Below are 17,306 nucleotides of genomic sequence, written 5' to 3'. Positions count from 1 at the left end.
AAAAGAAGAAAAGGGAGAAAAAAAGCACCTGAAATTGTCAGTGCCTTTTTGATTTTATTGTGTTTGACAATATATTTCCTCTAATACAAACTCCGTCCCATAATGCTCGTCGCACAGCGTTCACAGAAAAAAATCCATTTGGTTGTTTGCTAAAACACGGGCAGGAAGGGAATCAGTCTCATGGAAGGAACTTGGTTGAGTCAAACCAAATTTAGCTTATTCTTGTGAGTTAGTATAACAACAAAGTGCCAAAAAACATAGCAGTATAAACAAAGACGATTAAAAAATCAAAATAAAAGGGTATAAAATACTCGTACATAACTCAAAGCGCACAATATAATGCACATCATAACCACTGTGTAAACTCTGGAAGATTGGAATAAGAGGAAACAACTCAGTCTAATACAGTATATATGGGGCTATAACCTTTGGAGAAGTAGGAGGCGGCTTAACAAACCACATGTTCCAAGGCAGTCGGACAGCACCATCGCAGACTTCAGTTTCCAGGATCAAGTTACAAAGACACACAAAAGTCTATTTGCATTCCATTTAGGGCTGAAAAATAAACTGAGGGGGGAAAAAAAACAAAACACACACACACACACACACACACGATAAGAAGAGCTTGTTTTTCTGAACTCCTTTATAGTCTTTCTCTGATAAAAGTCTGTTTCATCCGACTGTCTCTCCATCCCTGAAGTGGCATCTAGTCTGGGAAGCGCTGGCAGGCCTTTTTCCAGCGGCAGGCCGTGCACCACTGATCCTTGCGCTCCACGCCGTACACCTTGCGGCATTTCTTGGCTTCACCGCGACCTTTCCTGGAACAAAAAAATCAAAATGGCAAATGTGTGTTAAAGATCCATTCTGATGAAATTACTGGTTTGGTATTTTTAACATGTTCTTGTAGAATTTTTCTCGTGATGGAGGACTCAAATTTGCATTTCCAACTAAAGTTGTCTTGCCATCATCTCGTCAGCAACCAGGCCCTCCTCTATTTTTCAAAGTACAAGTTTCATTTTTTTCTTGCATAGTTTGGTCAGGGGTGCAACTTCTACTTAGGTGACACTGAAGCTATGGACACACCAGGCACAAAAACATATGTAAACGCGGAAGGCAGAAATGCGCAGTAAGGCCCGTTTACATAGACTTTTCTTTGGAAGTCGTCACTTAAACGCCCCTTGCCATTTTTTTGGCTGCTGCTGCTGTGACCACTTTGTGGGCCATAAAAATGACGGTAGACCCACACACGGCTTTGTTTTCCTCTTCTGAGCTGCATCTGGCTGAAAACTAAACAACTGGATAGCTTTAATATTAATCACCATTTTAGTTGCACCTATAATGTTAGGTTGGGGTAGGCCTGCATAATAAATTGCATATTTATTGCAAAATCAAGCTGTGCAATACACATCTTGCATCAGCCGGCGAAAATTGCGACAAATGGTAAATGTGCTAAAACAACCTTATGGCAGCTGGAATTATTTAACGGAACAAATAAATCCCTTTATGCATTTGACCAAAGGGATGCACCCCTTTTATGTTAGATGCTTGCCTCCTACACAGACGAGCGTCATTTGGAGTTTCATTTAAGGTTTGTCGACTCTTTTTTTAAACAAACCTATTTTCTTGTTTATCGCAAGTTATATCGCCGTCGCAGCGTTGATCATTTTTATGGCAAATGGCGAGTTTTCCTCACATCGTGCAGCCCTAGTTGTGGAGGTATGTGAGGCTGTAAGCTAGTGGGAGTGCATGTAAATAGAGAGCTCTCAGCAATGGGGAGAGGGACCGGGTTTCTCCGCACCAACAGTCACAATTTAGAGGTGAATTTCTGCTGAACTCCTGCTGCCCTGCAGAAACTATGTCTTGGAAAACGCAGGTTATTCGTTATTTTGACAAGATCATAATTAAAAGACCACTGGAACCCCTGTTGATCAAAAGATGACTGAAGTGGGACCTTAAGAGAACTTCCTGTCAGCACAGGAGAGTGGACTGTGACAACAAACCGAGTCTGGATACCTGAAGGTGCAGTGCGTGCGGGATGGTGATGCGCTGATGGGCTGCAGCCGGTTCTGCTGGAGCCACTGCTCCCCGACGCTGACAGACCGACAGCGAGGCTTCACCAACTGTGGAGACAGACACCCAATGACGTCTTGAAAGAAAGAAAATACTCCTGGAGGAGGAGTTTGACCTGTTTGAGTCAAGCAGAGGTCCTACCTGAGTGCTACTGTTGCCGGAAACAGATGTGGAGGGGGGCCAAGCCTGGCTGCAAGGGCTTCTGGGAACCCCGGATACCTGGACTGGGCTGCAGGCCTGGAGAAGACGGGAAGCAAACGTTTATATTGAGTACTATGAATGAAACAGGTATTGTCATAAAATAACTTTTTAAATTACAGAGTATGTAATTTTTTTTAAACCAATTTTCTATGGATTATATTTTTACTTTGAATTTAGCCTCCTTTATAAAGCACCAAGCTTCCTTCAACTTCTGAGATATTTCAATTCAATTTATTTTCCTATTTGTTTTTCTGAATGAAAACATTTTTAGGAAAATATGTTTAAAATTTAAATTTAACCAAGTCCGTTTAAATTTTGTCTGTAAATTAATTCCTGGATTTTCTTATAACTGTGCAAAATTTCATATTTATCTGAATCCGCATGCTCGACGTACACAAGTCAAGAACATTCTAAAGACTTTGTTCAAAAAACAAGTTTTTGATTTTTCCATCCACTCCATCTGTCTTAACACATGATCCCGTACAATGAAAGCTATTTCTACACGTTGAAAGCATGGCATTAAAATGTAAGCACTTTTAAAGGCTGAATCTGTTGTTAGGGTTGTATTTGATTTATTAAACACTTTGAGCTGCCAGGAAATTGTCTTAGCATGTGCAGAAACATTCATGGTAAGTATTTATCACAGTTTAACGTATTTTTCACACCAGTTTTTAGGATGCAGCATCGAGGAAAGGTCTTTTTTTAAAACTTATGTCATCACTTATGTCATCCGGCTTCATACTGGAGTGAAACAATATTTTGGGGATCTAACAGCAACACCCCCCCCACCACACACACACACTCATATTTACAGAGGATGCTACCACTGATGAGGCTTTATATAGAAAAACAATATGGCTATTATTTACTTAGCAAAACACGGTGGTGGTAGTGTCATGCTGTGGGGGGTAGCAAAACTGCTGGTATTGTTGCTTTCTCCTTGAAAGATACTTTGGCAAAAATACGGTAGTTATTAGGAGAGAATGTGAATATGGACATGGGGAATCAAACCAGCAGCAGCTGCAGAGATGACCTTTGGCCCTACCAAACACTAAAACAGTTTTAACCACTTCAGCAAACATCTGACTAGCAGGGAACATTTGAACAGAACATGTATGCATGGTTTCTAGCTAGGAGTCAAAACAAAAACAACATCAATGAATTAAAGCAGTGGAAAGAATGGGTTAATTATCACTGTTTGCTTATTTGATGCCAATTTAGACACAAAATAAGGAAGAACAGATTATAAAAGACAAATCTAAGACAAAGCTAAGGAAAGTAGTTTGAAGATTTTTTGGGGAAAAAACTGCTAAACTGCCAAACTTTTGAACTTCTTGGTTAATTATTTCCTGTGGTGCTCTCCGAACAAGAGCTGAACAAAGCTGCTCACATCCCGTCCCACATCCCAGACGGAAGTAAAGAGGAGGAGGAGAGTCAGTTAATTCCCCCTCCCAGAGTGTTTAGAAGAGACTCCAGTGAAGCATTTCCATCTACGCACCTGCTCGGCCAAACACTAAACCTCTGGGAGGTGACTCCTAATGCATTTAAAACTTGTATTTGTAGGTGAAAGACTTTCAAAGTAAAAGAGTGGAAGGTTTTTTTTTCCCCCTCTGGCAGGCTGCTCCGTCTAGTCTCCTCTGCAGAGCAGGCGGGCAGACAGCTTGCTCTCTCGCTGTCACAAAGCATCCACTTACAGGCTCTGCAGCTCGGGGTAAATGCAGGTCACCAGTGAAATGTGCTGCTTTATGATGCATAAACAACACTGCAGCTCGTCGGCTCTTTGGAGGGGCTGTCTGCTCGGGGGCGCGGGGTAAGGAGGACATCTGAAACAGCACTGCGGCCGTGTAAGACGAGACTCCAGCTCAGCAGCTCCGGCACAAAGACACCAGTGTCCTAAACGGAGCGCCACCTTATTCATTCTGATCCAGATTGACCTGTTTCTGCTATTTCTTCAGGAGTTATTTATTTATTTATTTGGGGGCGGGGGTCATAAAAAGCAAATTTTTGCTTAAAGAGGTGAGGCAAAGCTTAAACCCTAAATAATCCTGCATAAAATGAATCTTTATTTTTTTGGAAAACGATTGAAGACTCACTCCAATCATCTTTGGATCTATTTTAATTATTGTTCTGCCGTTTCAGCCAAAAGAAAAAAAGAAAAAAGAAAGTGTCGTTTTCTGCAGAGCTCAAGTAGTTTATAAGAAATTCGCCTCTGCGATGTGGGCGGGACTGCTGGCAGAGAGCAACCCCAACCCCTCCTCCCATCACCCGTCTGTTTACATTCTTTCCTGCTAGCTTACAACCCCTCACGCCCCCAACCCACCATTATTGGTGAAACGAAAACATCGAGCAATATTGGAGCTATGCAGTACAGTTTTATCCATCAGAATGGAGCAGAACAGGGAGCTTGTGACCCGCCCACCGTATTTTCTACGTCACAAATACGTTCTTTTTCAAACTGCATTTTTTTGTCGGCTCCTGATTCACAATGATTTGAGTAAAGAAATATTCAAAAATGCATTTGTTTCCTTAATTTTTTCCATAAATGTCCACCGTCATTAAAAAAATACACCAAAAGCACACTTTAGTCTTTAGGAATTGGCATAACCCTAAATAAGAAAATGCTTTTAAAGACTTGAATAAAACAATTCATGTATTTTTTGAGCTTCTAAACTAGAGATATTTGGTTGAAAATATAAAAACAAATTATTACTTTCATTTCTTTGGTTTAGAAGCCAAATATGTTTATCTCAATTCAAAACATGTTCTAATAAAAATGTGTGTAACTATGCTACCTAAAATCTTCTTTTTTCAACCAATGCTTTTACTTTGAAACTCTTGACATTTGCAATCGCGTGTGTGTTTAGTTGTCAGTTTAAAGATGCTTGACAGGTATTCAAACTGTTACTTGTGGCATTTTTCTGATGATGGAGGAAATTTATAAATATTAAAATAGAATTTCTGAGTATTTCTTTATTCAAATTGTAACAAGAAGGGGAAGGGGGGGTGGGGTTGCTCTGTGCCACAACTCCCAAAATTCAGATGAACTACTGACAGAGACTGTCCTAGAAAACGACACAGGTTTTTTTTTTGGCTGAAGACGGCAAAATCACAATTGGGACTCTAAGTGGCAGCTAGCATATTGCTAGATTTACCATTTAAAAATTGTGAATTGTGATAGTTGCACTTTAAACGGGTCCCTGGACTGTAGCACCCACCTGGTAGAGATGCTCAGAGTGGATCTGCCAGAAGCTGCTGGGGGCTGACTGGCTGAGTGGACTGAGCCTGCTCGGTCCTGGTCCAGAGCTGGAATTGGACCTGGGCCGGGGAGTCGGGGGCATCTGGAGGTCTGAGCTTGGAGGAGGAGCACAGGGGGCCCAGCTGAGATGGGCGGACGAAAAGGCCTGGCCCAGAGCCTGCTGGGCAGGAGGTGGAACGGAGCAGGCCTCCACAGTCTCACAGCAGATCTTTGTGTAGTAGAAGTCCTCCTCCCTCTGGGACTGGTCCGACCCACTGCTGATTTTGAAGCCAAGGCAGAGCGGAGAGCAGTTTACTTCACGGCAGCCCAGACAGAGAATCTCAACTCCTCCCAACAGAGCCGGAGCTCTTCCATAATCTAAAAATTTTATTCCCTCTTGTTTTTTTAATGCTGTTTTGCTCCCCAAAAAGCTCTAAAGCTATAAACTGTGAGGTTTCCCCTCCATCTCAGAACAGTTGACGGTCAGACAGAGCACACACAAACGTTTGAGTCCGACACATGAAGCCGATCCAAAACTAGGCCTCATTAGAGCAGTTTAGCTCCAAATTAAACTTGTATGACAAGAAAACAGGAGTAACCACGAACTTCCCATTTTGTTACGGACAGATGCTGAGAAAGTATTTCTGCGTTGGTTCTGACAGGAATTATTCATATTAAAAAATACGTCTAATCATCTCTCCAAGGGAGTAAATCAGTCATGAAACATGCTATCAAGTATAGCCTACATTTAAATAAACAAAAAATACATATTTTAAAATATTGAATAACAATTTTAAATGAAGCAATAAGTTGTTTACAATTAAAGTCAAAACTAAAACAGTTTGGATCAAATAATAAGAGAAAGATGCCAACAAGCAATGAAACATTTATAAAAGGCTTGTTTAGGTTGAAAGGAGACAGGAAACTGCCAATTAGGACGACAACAATCCAAAAAAAAGGACGTAATAAAAAAATGATGTAAATATTAGACAAAACTGAACAACAGAATCCAACAAACTTTGATTATGGGGTTTCCTTTTAACAAGCATGGATGTGGATGTTCTTCTGATTGACTGTCCAACTTTCCAAACAAGAAAATTTCATAGACTTCTATTGAGAAATAAACATATATTGCAGCATTTTGTGTACTATAACGCACACTTCAAAACCTTTATTTAAAATAAATGACAGTGTGCCTATAGTCTGTTTTCACGATGCACTCTATAGTGTAGAAAACATGGTTGTCAGTCATTCTATTTGTCAGAATAACCATTCTTTTCTTTTTAACATGTTCTTGCTAATTATAACCCCCCCCCCCCCAAGATATTTTTATTCAAGTTATAAACTGAATAATCAGAAGTCTCAATAAAACATTTGATTAACAGATTTCATGTAGTCTGCTTTCAAGTGGACTTCCAACAAGCTCACTCCTGATTGGTGGGAGTGGTTGCCATAGAAATGAGGACTCAGACAGGCTTAGACCCATCACTGCTTAGTGACAATTCTTGGCTTCAACATGGCGGCGTCCATATTGAGAAAGAAATAGCGCCTGAATTGACTTAATTGGTTGGAGCTGGCGTGAAGCCATTTTCAGAGGGTGTGGTCAAACTCACTCGATCCAGTAGAAAGTCAGTGCTTCTTTTATTATCGAACGAGCAAATAATGAACTAATTGAGGGGAAAGAATGATATTTTTCATTATCTAATACCAATAATCAGCAGTTTAGAGCTTTCTTTCCAATTTTCACAAAATATCTGCTTTAAATAAGACAGCTCAGGTGTTCTTCAGGCCTAAGGAGAATGAAAACTAAGCTCACCCCAGATGCATCACACGGATGTGCCTTTTTATTCCGACGGAAGACGTGAGAACTTTTCTGCAGCTGGGCCACAGACACCTATACACACTTCTGAAAGAGTTCTGGAACAGAAGGAGGACAACAGAGTCAGGAAATGGCTAACGGGGCGTCTTTGTCAGGAGATCCAATCAGGTGGACGGCTACCTTCGGCCTCTTGGCCGTATGCTCCTCCGCCGGCTCCAGTTCCAACTGCAGGCCTTCATCCAGGCTGCTGTCCATCTCAGTGACAGACGGCGACGGGGCCGGACTCCCGTTGCCGTGGTCCCAGCTCCAGTAGCCGCTGCTGCCGCTGTCTGACAGCTCGCCGCCACCGCTCTCCATGTCCACCGACGAGGACGAGGCAGCTGGAGGAGACAAAGTGGGTTTGTGAAAAGCCACCTCCTTGCGACACGAGGTCCAAGAGTTTTAATTAGGGCACCTAAACTGTATTTGAGTCTGCTCTCTGCTGGAGCTCGTCTGTCCCACTCTGACCTGCTGAGGCGGAAAAATGCTTCACTTTATTGTTTTTTAGCTCATCTAGTTTTGAACTAATACAGATGAGCCGTGGGTCATTCTTCGAGACTACCACTTCACAGCTTTCTATGGAGACACAGATCAGCACAGCAGCAGTCACATCCACCCCTCACCCTCTGGCTTAGAACCCCTCACCCCCCCCAAGCAAACATTAGTGGTGCAACAAAAATAGCCGGAATTTCGGAGCTATCCAGCCGTCTGCCCCTGATCGGATTCACAACAATTTGAATAGAGAAATACTCAAAAATGCAGTTTTAAGCCTAACTCTTTTTTGCATGTCCTCCATCATGAGAAAGTTGTCAGAACATGTTAAAAACACCAAAAACAAGATTTTCATTAGAGTGGGTCTTTAAAAATATACATAATCACTGCAGCACTTATCAAAGAGACCTCCCACAACACGTTTCTACTGTGCAGTCCTCAAGCAAAGAGGAGAGTCTTTTTAAATGGATGGACAATGATTTGGGCCACAATGTCTTTCAGAATGTTTGCAAGGTTTGTACAACACTTGTTTACTCCCAACTGATTTCGCAAGTTTAATTAAGGATTGTAATCAATTAAAGTTGCAGAACTGTATTTAAATGACAACTCAACGATGTTATGTTTGTGGGTTCTGTTCTGATCCAATCATTAATTAAAATTGAAAAATTAAAGATGAGAAGTAGGGAGTCAGACCTGGTCCAGGATCTGTTTGTGGGGGGCTCTGGATTACGGGGCTGCAGGACAGACTGGTTAGAACCATGGCTGCCATGATCTCGTCCATCTCCACCGACTCAGGACTCCTGAAGCTGGACGAAGGGCAAAGCAACACATTCAGCTTTGGTTCAAATGTATCAAACGCCAAACTAGTTCCTGGTGCGGGTCTCACCTGTTCTGAACTTCCACAGCTCCTGCCACGTTGCCAAAGTGCACAGAAGACCCGGCATTGTGGAAGGGAGCCGCTTGGCTGCCCTGGCCTGCTGCTTTGCTCTTGTGATGAAAGCTCTCTGCCTGGACACATCTTTGGGTCAGCACCTTCAGAGGGAGGTAGAGATCTGGTGAGCCTATGGTTAAAGCCTGGTTTTTGGTCTTCTCAGTTAATAAGAAGAAATGAAACAACTGTTGAAGCCACATTCACACCACCCTCGGAAACGTGTTTAAGTGGCCACTCTTAATAAAAAGTCTATGTAAATGTGCATTTCGGGCTTCCAGGTTCAAACTCTTGCGTTCACACATAGCTACGCCAGTTTCTCCAATTATTTTCAAGCTCTACGTACAAAAAGTGTGGCCATTGATCACGTCTTACAAGTTTAACCAGGTCAAACTTTGACCGAAGCCGCCCTTCCCTGATTGTCCAGGGGGAACACTGTGGGCTAAACGCAGGTTCTTGAATGTGCGCGACATTCCAGGTGTGTCAGTGGCTTTGGCCTATTTCAATCAAACCTTTAAGAAACCAAAATAACAGCCAGCGATTAAAGTGGAGTTTCAGGCTTTAGCTTTCTCACCAGAGTCTTTTGCCCGTCTGGTCTTTCACCGCCGTGTGTTGCTGCAGAAACGTGTTGGCCAAACGGACAGGCGGCCGTCCCGACTGGCTCTGCTCCAGCTCTGTCCTCTGGTCCCATAGCTGCCATAATGCTGCTGCACACTGTGAAGGATCCCACTCCTCTGCAGACGCACAAAGAAACACGTTTCATTGCATTTTTAATCTTGGTAGCCTGGCAACTTATAGCAGCAAGTCAGTGGAATTCCACTTTTACTCGGCTGTTTACATGAGTTTAAATAAAGAAAACAATCCCTCCACAAACCCCCTTCTAGGAGAAGTTTTCTTTCAATATCTGCACAACAACATAGTTTTTTAAAACAACAATGTGATTTTTTTAAAGGTTTTCAGCAAAGTTGGAAACACCAGTGCTCTCATTCCATCCGCATTTCTTTGCCTGATGGTGTGAAGAAGAAAACCACCCGAGATTTGGAAATGACTGCAGGAAAAGACAAAACCGCAGTCTTGAGCAAACTCAGATAGCGTCTGAAGCGAAGCTTAATGTAGTTTTGTTTTCTGTCTCTGATAGAGCATGTGACAGACATTCCACAGACATAATCTGACGTTTGGCTACAGTGAGCTGAGTCGCACAGAGGTAAAACGGGGGCAAAGCTGCATTCGTCAAACACTGGATGGAACAATCCAAAACAAATACTTGAAAGGTTAATCATTTATGGGATTTTATGGATTTTTGCACAGACAAATATGATGCAATAGAAGTTGCTTGTTTACTTTAGACATTTAAAAAAATGATATATAACTGGAGCATTTTTGCTCAATTTAATAAATTGTATTTTTGATCGTGTTCATTTTTTATAAATAGGCACCAGAGAAAAATCTATCTAAAACAAATGCTCATTTGTGCTGAGAAAATACCTGTTTGCGCAAAATGCTAATTTGTGTGCACACAATACTAATTTGGTCCCACAAATACTACTTCCTGTCCACAAAACACTCATTTGTGTTCACAAAAAGCTATTTCTTCAGCACAAAAAATCTACTAATAAACTACTAAATTGTGGCCACAAAATGCTAATTTGTGTGCACAAAATTATTAATTTAAGGTATTTTAAAAAATATATAATATTAAGGACAAGGAAATTAAAATAGCATTGAAAAAAATGTGAAAACATCAACACAGAAATGTTAAGTTCAGTTGCACAATGTTCCATATTTTGTAGCATAAAAAGTCTTTATCGTCTTGAAACATGAAAACAACTTTTAAATAAAGGAAATAAGATGTGTTTCTTTATTTACTGCTTTCACTTTTTTACTCGTCGAATGTCCCTCCAGCCAATACGGGGGGGGGGGGGGGGAATCTTTAACTATCCCACATTTTGTGCGCCACCGAATGCAGCACAAAGCCAGACTTTCCCCCAGCTTTCCACCAATCAGCATCGAGTATTCGTAGTAAACAAGCGCCACAGTGTGGGTGGAACTCCGGCGCTGATTGGCTGTTCCCTCTTCTGCCAGATACACACCCCCTTCCAGCAACGTGTTAGGACACGAGTTTCGCCGTGAGGGCAGGAGCTGGACTGGGGGGGAAACGTCCTAAAATAACCCAATTTATTACACAAATAATGACAAAAAAGCCCAAAATAAGGGATAAAATGCACACGAAATGCGTTCTAATTACGTATATGAAAATATAATCGTAGTCTGTGCAACGGCGTTTCTAGATTTAATAGCAAAAGCATGATATTTAATGAAAAATCGACGTTAAAATCGGGTAATCTAAGTTAAATTTAAAGCTTTTCTAATTAAAAGCGCTAAAATTCTGGTTTGAAAGGCTTTGGCGCGTCAATAGATTCAAATGAATGACATTGATTGTTTTCAATGAAAAGTAGGGCGGTTTTGTTTGTTTCAACTCTATTAGTTTTACTTTTTGCTTTAAAAATATTTATTTTAAAAGTGGGGTTGTCACCCGTGGGTTCCTCACTCATCTCCACCCGGTAATAACGCAGATAGCGACAAGAAGCAACACCCCCCTCCCCCTGCTCAGACAGAGACAGCAGAGAAGAAAACTGCTTTTATTTTTCTAATTTGCCACAGTAAATACAAATAAAAACCACGCTGCGGTCAATTCTGGAGGCGTTTTCCATTGGACTTACTCTGGCTGAGGAGAGCTCCGTCCTGCCGCGGCGGGTCAGTGCTGCAGCCGCTGGTCGTCCCACCGCTCGCCGGTTCTCCAAATCTGCCGGAGGGAGAAAAAAAATGGGGGGGTTGGTCGACGACGCGGCTACGTGTCTGCGCACGGCGGACCAATGCCGGGGGAGACAGCTGGGCAGAGCGCAGAGATATGAGCCTGCAGCGCGCCGCGCACAAAAGGATGATCTAGTAGGTGAGGGGTTACAAGAACAGCAGCAGCATCCTCTGCCTGTCTGTCTGTCGGTCGGTCGGTCCGTCTGTTGGTCCACAGAAGGCGCAAATCCGCCTCGCTGATGTGTTTACAATGACATCAACATCCGGCGTGGACGGCACAATGGAAAACGGCGTTTTTGCGCGCAGAAGCATATTTTCAGCCATAATCAGTAAACACCGTTAATCGATGTATCCAATCAGATCGGTCAGACTGAGACAATCGACTAAATAACTTGATCTATAGTATAGAAAACGACATCATAATGGTATAGATTCTATACCATTGTGATGTCGTTTCAAAATAAAATAAATATGAAATCAATATTGGAAGTACCATTTGGACTGAATCACATATTTTACTATAAGGTAAAAACAACCATCACAGCGGACAACGTACATATGACGCTAGCAAAACGTGATCAAGCCAGGATCACAGTTCAATGTTTGTTTTGACGTGACCATACAGTGTGATAGAACGTTCCACGTTTATTTATATGCGGACAAACAACAGTGGGCTGAACTTTATTAAACTAAAATATGAGTGGATTTACCATTAATTCTTGTCTACATATCTGATTTACACTTGATTATCTTGCAAGAAATACAAAAAAATGAATCCGATCATTCAAAATGCACTAACATAGACTATAACTTCAGTCAGCCATTTATGATATGAATTAAATTGTTGTGAAAATAAATCAATACTCTCCTAGTATATGTGTGAGGCCTGCCCTGTAATAAAAAAGGATCAAATTACGCATTCATTCTTGTGTATTTTAACAAAACATTTGATATTTTCATGCAAATTTAAATCACAACCCAACATCACTGTTGCATTTACCATTTAAACCTTCCGGGTTGCACAAAAGTGCATTTAGCAGACCCGTTGCATGTGTGTTGTGAAGTCTGTGTGTTTGTTTCTGTTGGAGAGACCGGATTAGTGTCGGCTGTCTGCACCCTCTCTACCAGACCTCCAGTCAGCAGGGATTTCAGGGTCTGAGCACCAACAAAGTAGGAGAGAGTAATCCAGGCCTATAGACCCAATCTGATTCCTGAACCAGACGGAATTCCTTCTCTTCTCACGTTGGCTTCATTATCGATGCTGTAAAACGTCGATGGAGCGCCTTGGCTAGACTGGGATTATAAATGTTGACCAGATTATATAGTTTAGGTTAAACCAAATCAAATCTGCATACTAGTCATGGTATGCTCTGATAAGATATGAGCAAACTAAACAACAATGATGGTCATCAGAAACGCTGACGTCGGTTTACTTCTGATAGGTAACTGTATAACCTAAAAAATAAGTTGATTATCTTGGTATGATAAAAAAGAAAGACATTTAAAATAGACTTTTATAGAAAATATTGAATTCATTTTTTCTATAATCTAGTAGCCTTTTTGTTTTCTACTTTAAAATTTGCTCAATTCGTCATTAGTCTTTAAAACTGTCTTTATAACAAACCTTGGTATCCATCTTTTTAGTACAACCCCATTACACAATAATCCCACAATGAACTTGAAACTTTCAAAAAAGTGTAATTCTGTTGTCTTTTTATTACTGCAAAATTCCCAAAAATTGAGATTTGGCAGTTTTTATGTTCAATAACATAATATAAAATGTGTAGGGATAAAATAATAATGTATGAATCCACAAACAAAGCAAAGTCAAAACAATGTCAAGAGTGTCTAAAATTGTAAAACAGTCTAGAATTTATTCCAAGTGGTATAAGAAGTATGCGACTACTAAATAGATATGCCAAAAGGCGAACAAAAAGATTTCTTAAGTTTTTTTTACACCAAAAATTTCAAAGCAAAAAACTTTTTTGAAACATTCACGTTACATATGGAATGAAAACAATGCTTTAGTATCCTGGAATTTAAAAACATTCAATGTTTTTTTCTTTTCTGAAAGACTGCATTAATCTGGACTAAAGCTCCATTTCAAAAAGTGGCGTCCTGCAGCCTCATACCTCCTCTTGCTGTCTGGTCTTTCTGGTACAGGAGAGAGGGAGAGGGTGAGAGAGGTTGAGAATGGCATGTGAGGGTGTATGTGGGGCGACACAAAGGGGTCAGGAATGGAATGAGCTGTAACTTTTGGAGACTCACAGTAACCAAAAAACATTTACAATCACAAATGTGTTTTCTGTTTTAAAGTGGTTTTGTTCCATGGATACTTGGCTGTGTGTTCCCTATGATCCTTTATGTTTTAACCTTGTAGTTTTGTCTTTGATCTCAGTTCTAACATTTTACAGGTCTGTGCTGTTTGCCCCACATGTGATATGTTTCTAAGTTTACATCAAGTGGTATACAAATGAATCTGATTGGTTTAGTCGTGAAATATTTAAGACTCACTCGAATCAAAATTGTGTTTTCAACATGTCCTTGTGGCCTTTTTCTGATGATGGGGGACATATTTAAGGAAAATTTTGCTTAAAATTGGATTTCTGAGTATTTCATCATTAAAATCCTTGTGCATCGGGAGGAGACAAAAAAAATAGCTTCAATATTGGTCGCCATTTTTGTTGCACCACTAATATTAGGTTGGGAATATGAGTGGCTGTTAACTTGCAGGAGAGCATGTAAACAGAGAGCTCTCAGTAATGGAGAGGGGAAGGGGGGATGGCGTTGCTCCACGCACCCGGTTCCCCTTCCCCTCAGGTGAATTTCTAATGAATTACTGTCGCTCTGCAGAAACTAAAACCTAAAAAACAACACAAGTTCTTTGATTTTGGCTAAAAATCACATTATCATAATTACAGTAAAAGACCACTAAGAATGTTTTTCATGAATCAAACAATGATTGGAGTGGGACTTTAAATAGAAAAAGTTAGACTTGCTGAAAAGCATCCATAGAAATGAGAGTAATATTATGTCTTCAACCAAGCCTTGAGTGGTTGTTGACTGTTGATGTTAACAGATAAATGTTGACGATTCTGCCCTCAAACAATGCGTGATGCTCTCCATGACCTTCATTTGACACAAGCTTGAATGGAGAGCCGCCGTTGGACTCCACATGCTGGTCCAAACAGGCTGTCAGAACCCTGAGGTCAACATTGTTTGAATGTTTCCAGTTCAGTTTCTTTTGCTTATTCTCAACTTTCAAGCTACTGACATTGATTTGGTGGAGGACTGTTAACAAACTCTGACAACGTCATAAAGACGTCCTGCTAGCTCTCGTTTTGTACTGACCATGTTTACACCATGTTTACCTCATATGGCTATCTGCAAACTCTTTTGTGAGCTAAAACCTATTCAGCTTTGTGAGATTTGGGAGAAATAGGGTCTAAAGACAATACTTAGTTTCCAAATTTTTCACTTTCTTAAGGCAAGGACCCTTTGATTCCCAATTACTCCTCCTTCTTCAGCACTTGATCTTCTTCTCCTTATTTGAAAAATGCTGCAACGACAGATGTCCTCTTTGTATGAACTGTTGGCAGCATATTCCCCTCCTGCTTTGGGTAAGATAAAAAAAAAGACTGGGAGTTGGGCATTGTTTGCGGTGATGACTGCAGCTCCTAGAAAAATAAAGTTCTTCCTGGCAAAATTCCAACTACCAGCAATACAATCTGAAGTGGTCCACAGATTACACTAAATCCAGACTTGCAAAAATAAAACTAAGTATCATGGACAGGTGTGATCAATGCCCACAAAATCCCTGCCGTGCCCAAACCATGACGTGTTCTGGGACACATATTTTGCAGCAATTTCAAACATAATCGGATACCAGATTGATTCCTGTGCCCGCATAAGACTATTCGGTATTCCTGACACCAAGGTAAAGATGTCAGCAAGACAAAAAAATAACAATTTCCTTCACCTCAGTCATTGCAATCAACCATCCCCAATGTCTTAGGTCTGCGACACAATCTTCTTTTTAAAATTGGAAAAAATAAGATTCTCAGGTTCAACAGAATCCCTTACTTAATTATACCAGAGTTCAGAACTGAACCGAGACCCATGTTCTGAAGTGGGCCTGGGTCCACCTGTTAGATCCACATCAGACTTTACGTGAGCTTTCACAGTTGCCAAATGAACCAGGATATCTGGGGAAACACTGTGGTGCAAATCAGATTTACTGGTGTAAATTTGCCCTGAAAAGCTGCAAAAATGAAGCTGTTTCGTCTCTCTGGGGTGTAAGTTCTTGGTGCAACAGCCCAAAAAATGACTGGGAAAATGCATCCAGCTCCCTCCAGACTTCCACCAATCTGATTTCCGTCTCTGGAAGTCTGAGAACTTGTTCATCCCACATATTTCTTGTCTGCTTGGTCGTGCACTGAACATTGTTTTTGGGTGGCCGTAGCAGACAAACCTTTCCAAATGGGAGGAGGTTCAAAATGGATGATACTGTACTCTAGAAACTCAATGTCATTTTAATCAGTGCACAGCTGAATGACATCAGGCACTCCAAGAATGAGAACTCCACCCTTTTCTCAGGTAAAGCAGCTTGTAGTTTCATTTAGCAAAAAATCATTTTCTTTGTCTCTCACCTGTTTTTCACACATCATTACATTTAAATTAATGGCACTGAAGTAAAACAAATTTTTTCATATCTCAGAATAAAGGATGAAAAAGAAAAGGAAAAGGAATTATTTATTCTATGGAGCTTTGCAGCCCCGAAGGCTGCCTTTCTAACATCTAGTGCAGGGCTTTGCAGCCTGAGGCTCCAGAGCCACATGTGAATCTTTCACCTCTCCATTGTGGCTTTTTTAGCTTGAAGAAAAATGAAAAGTTTTTAGTTTTTTTAGTTTGTTTTTTTAAATAAAGTAAAGGAAAATAAACAATGACAGTATATGACTACAGTACCCATAATGCTCCAACAATCCATCAGACCTTTGTATTTTAGCAAAGTTCCTACTAAAACACTTTGACAGATTTTTTTAGCTCCGTGTACCACAGGAAACCGATTTGAGGTCAGTAAGCCCAACTAGAATTCAAACCTAAAGGGCTCTGGATTAAAAGGCTGATTGTCTATTTTTGAACAAATTAACAGATTTTAAGTGGCCCTTGTGGCTCAAAAAATCCCATAAGGGTTACTTAATTAACTCTGATTTAATTTTATTTACAAATTCTTGGCTGAGAGGCCCCATACAAAAATGAACAGTTTTTTTTATTATAACAGCTGACATTACACTGCCTACTGCTAATTGGTTACAATGAGATGGTCCTATGACACCGGGTGTCTTATTTAGAAAGGAAGTGTAAACCTCTGTCAAAAGTTATAAACTATTCAATATTTTGAAAAAATACAATTTTCTCCTTATTTTTACATTATATTTATGCCAAAAAGCAATCATTCATTTATATTTATCATAATAATCCTTACAAAATTCAAACCAGTGTTTTAATTTTCTAAACAAGACTCCTATACTGGGTTGTTGACATTGAGAAATCGACCTGAATAGCTCTTGAAGGGTTGAAGGTTGTAGACCTGATCTAGTGCAATAATCTCTTTGAGTTGCCACTCATCATCTTCCTTAGAGGTCCTGAATGTAACTGTAAGACATTTACTTGGATTGTGTGATATTGTTGGAGCAAAGGAGACCGTGTTA

General features: G+C 40.6%; 1 protein-coding gene across 2 annotated transcripts; it reads right to left on the bottom strand.

Moving 5' to 3' along the window:
- Positions 1-8: 8 nt before the first annotated feature.
- On the bottom strand, positions 9-11,792 carry LOC101160526 (zinc finger protein 395). Of its 2 annotated transcripts, none has more exons than XM_011491765.3 (10): positions 11,505-11,792; positions 9,359-9,518; positions 8,743-8,888; positions 8,550-8,662; positions 7,506-7,705; positions 7,323-7,423; positions 5,487-5,784; positions 2,212-2,307; positions 2,014-2,120; positions 9-818 (listed from the first exon to the last, which is right to left on the bottom strand). In XM_011491765.3, the coding sequence occupies exons 2-10, from the start codon at positions 9,482-9,484 to the stop codon at positions 707-709; spliced, it is 1,299 nt and encodes a 432-aa protein (XP_011490067.1). In that variant the 5' UTR covers positions 9,485-9,518; positions 11,505-11,792; the 3' UTR covers positions 9-706. The 2 variants fall into 2 exon arrangements, with proteins under 2 accessions (XP_011490067.1, XP_011490068.1); XM_011491766.3 differs by having other exon boundaries at positions 5,487-5,781.
- Positions 11,793-17,306: the final 5,514 nt, after the last annotated feature.

Source organism: Oryzias latipes, chromosome 24 (genome assembly GCF_002234675.1).
Source record: "Oryzias latipes chromosome 24, ASM223467v1".
Lineage (NCBI taxonomy): Eukaryota > Metazoa > Chordata > Actinopteri > Beloniformes > Adrianichthyidae > Oryzias > Oryzias latipes.
This window is presented reverse-complemented; position numbering and strand designations above follow the sequence as displayed.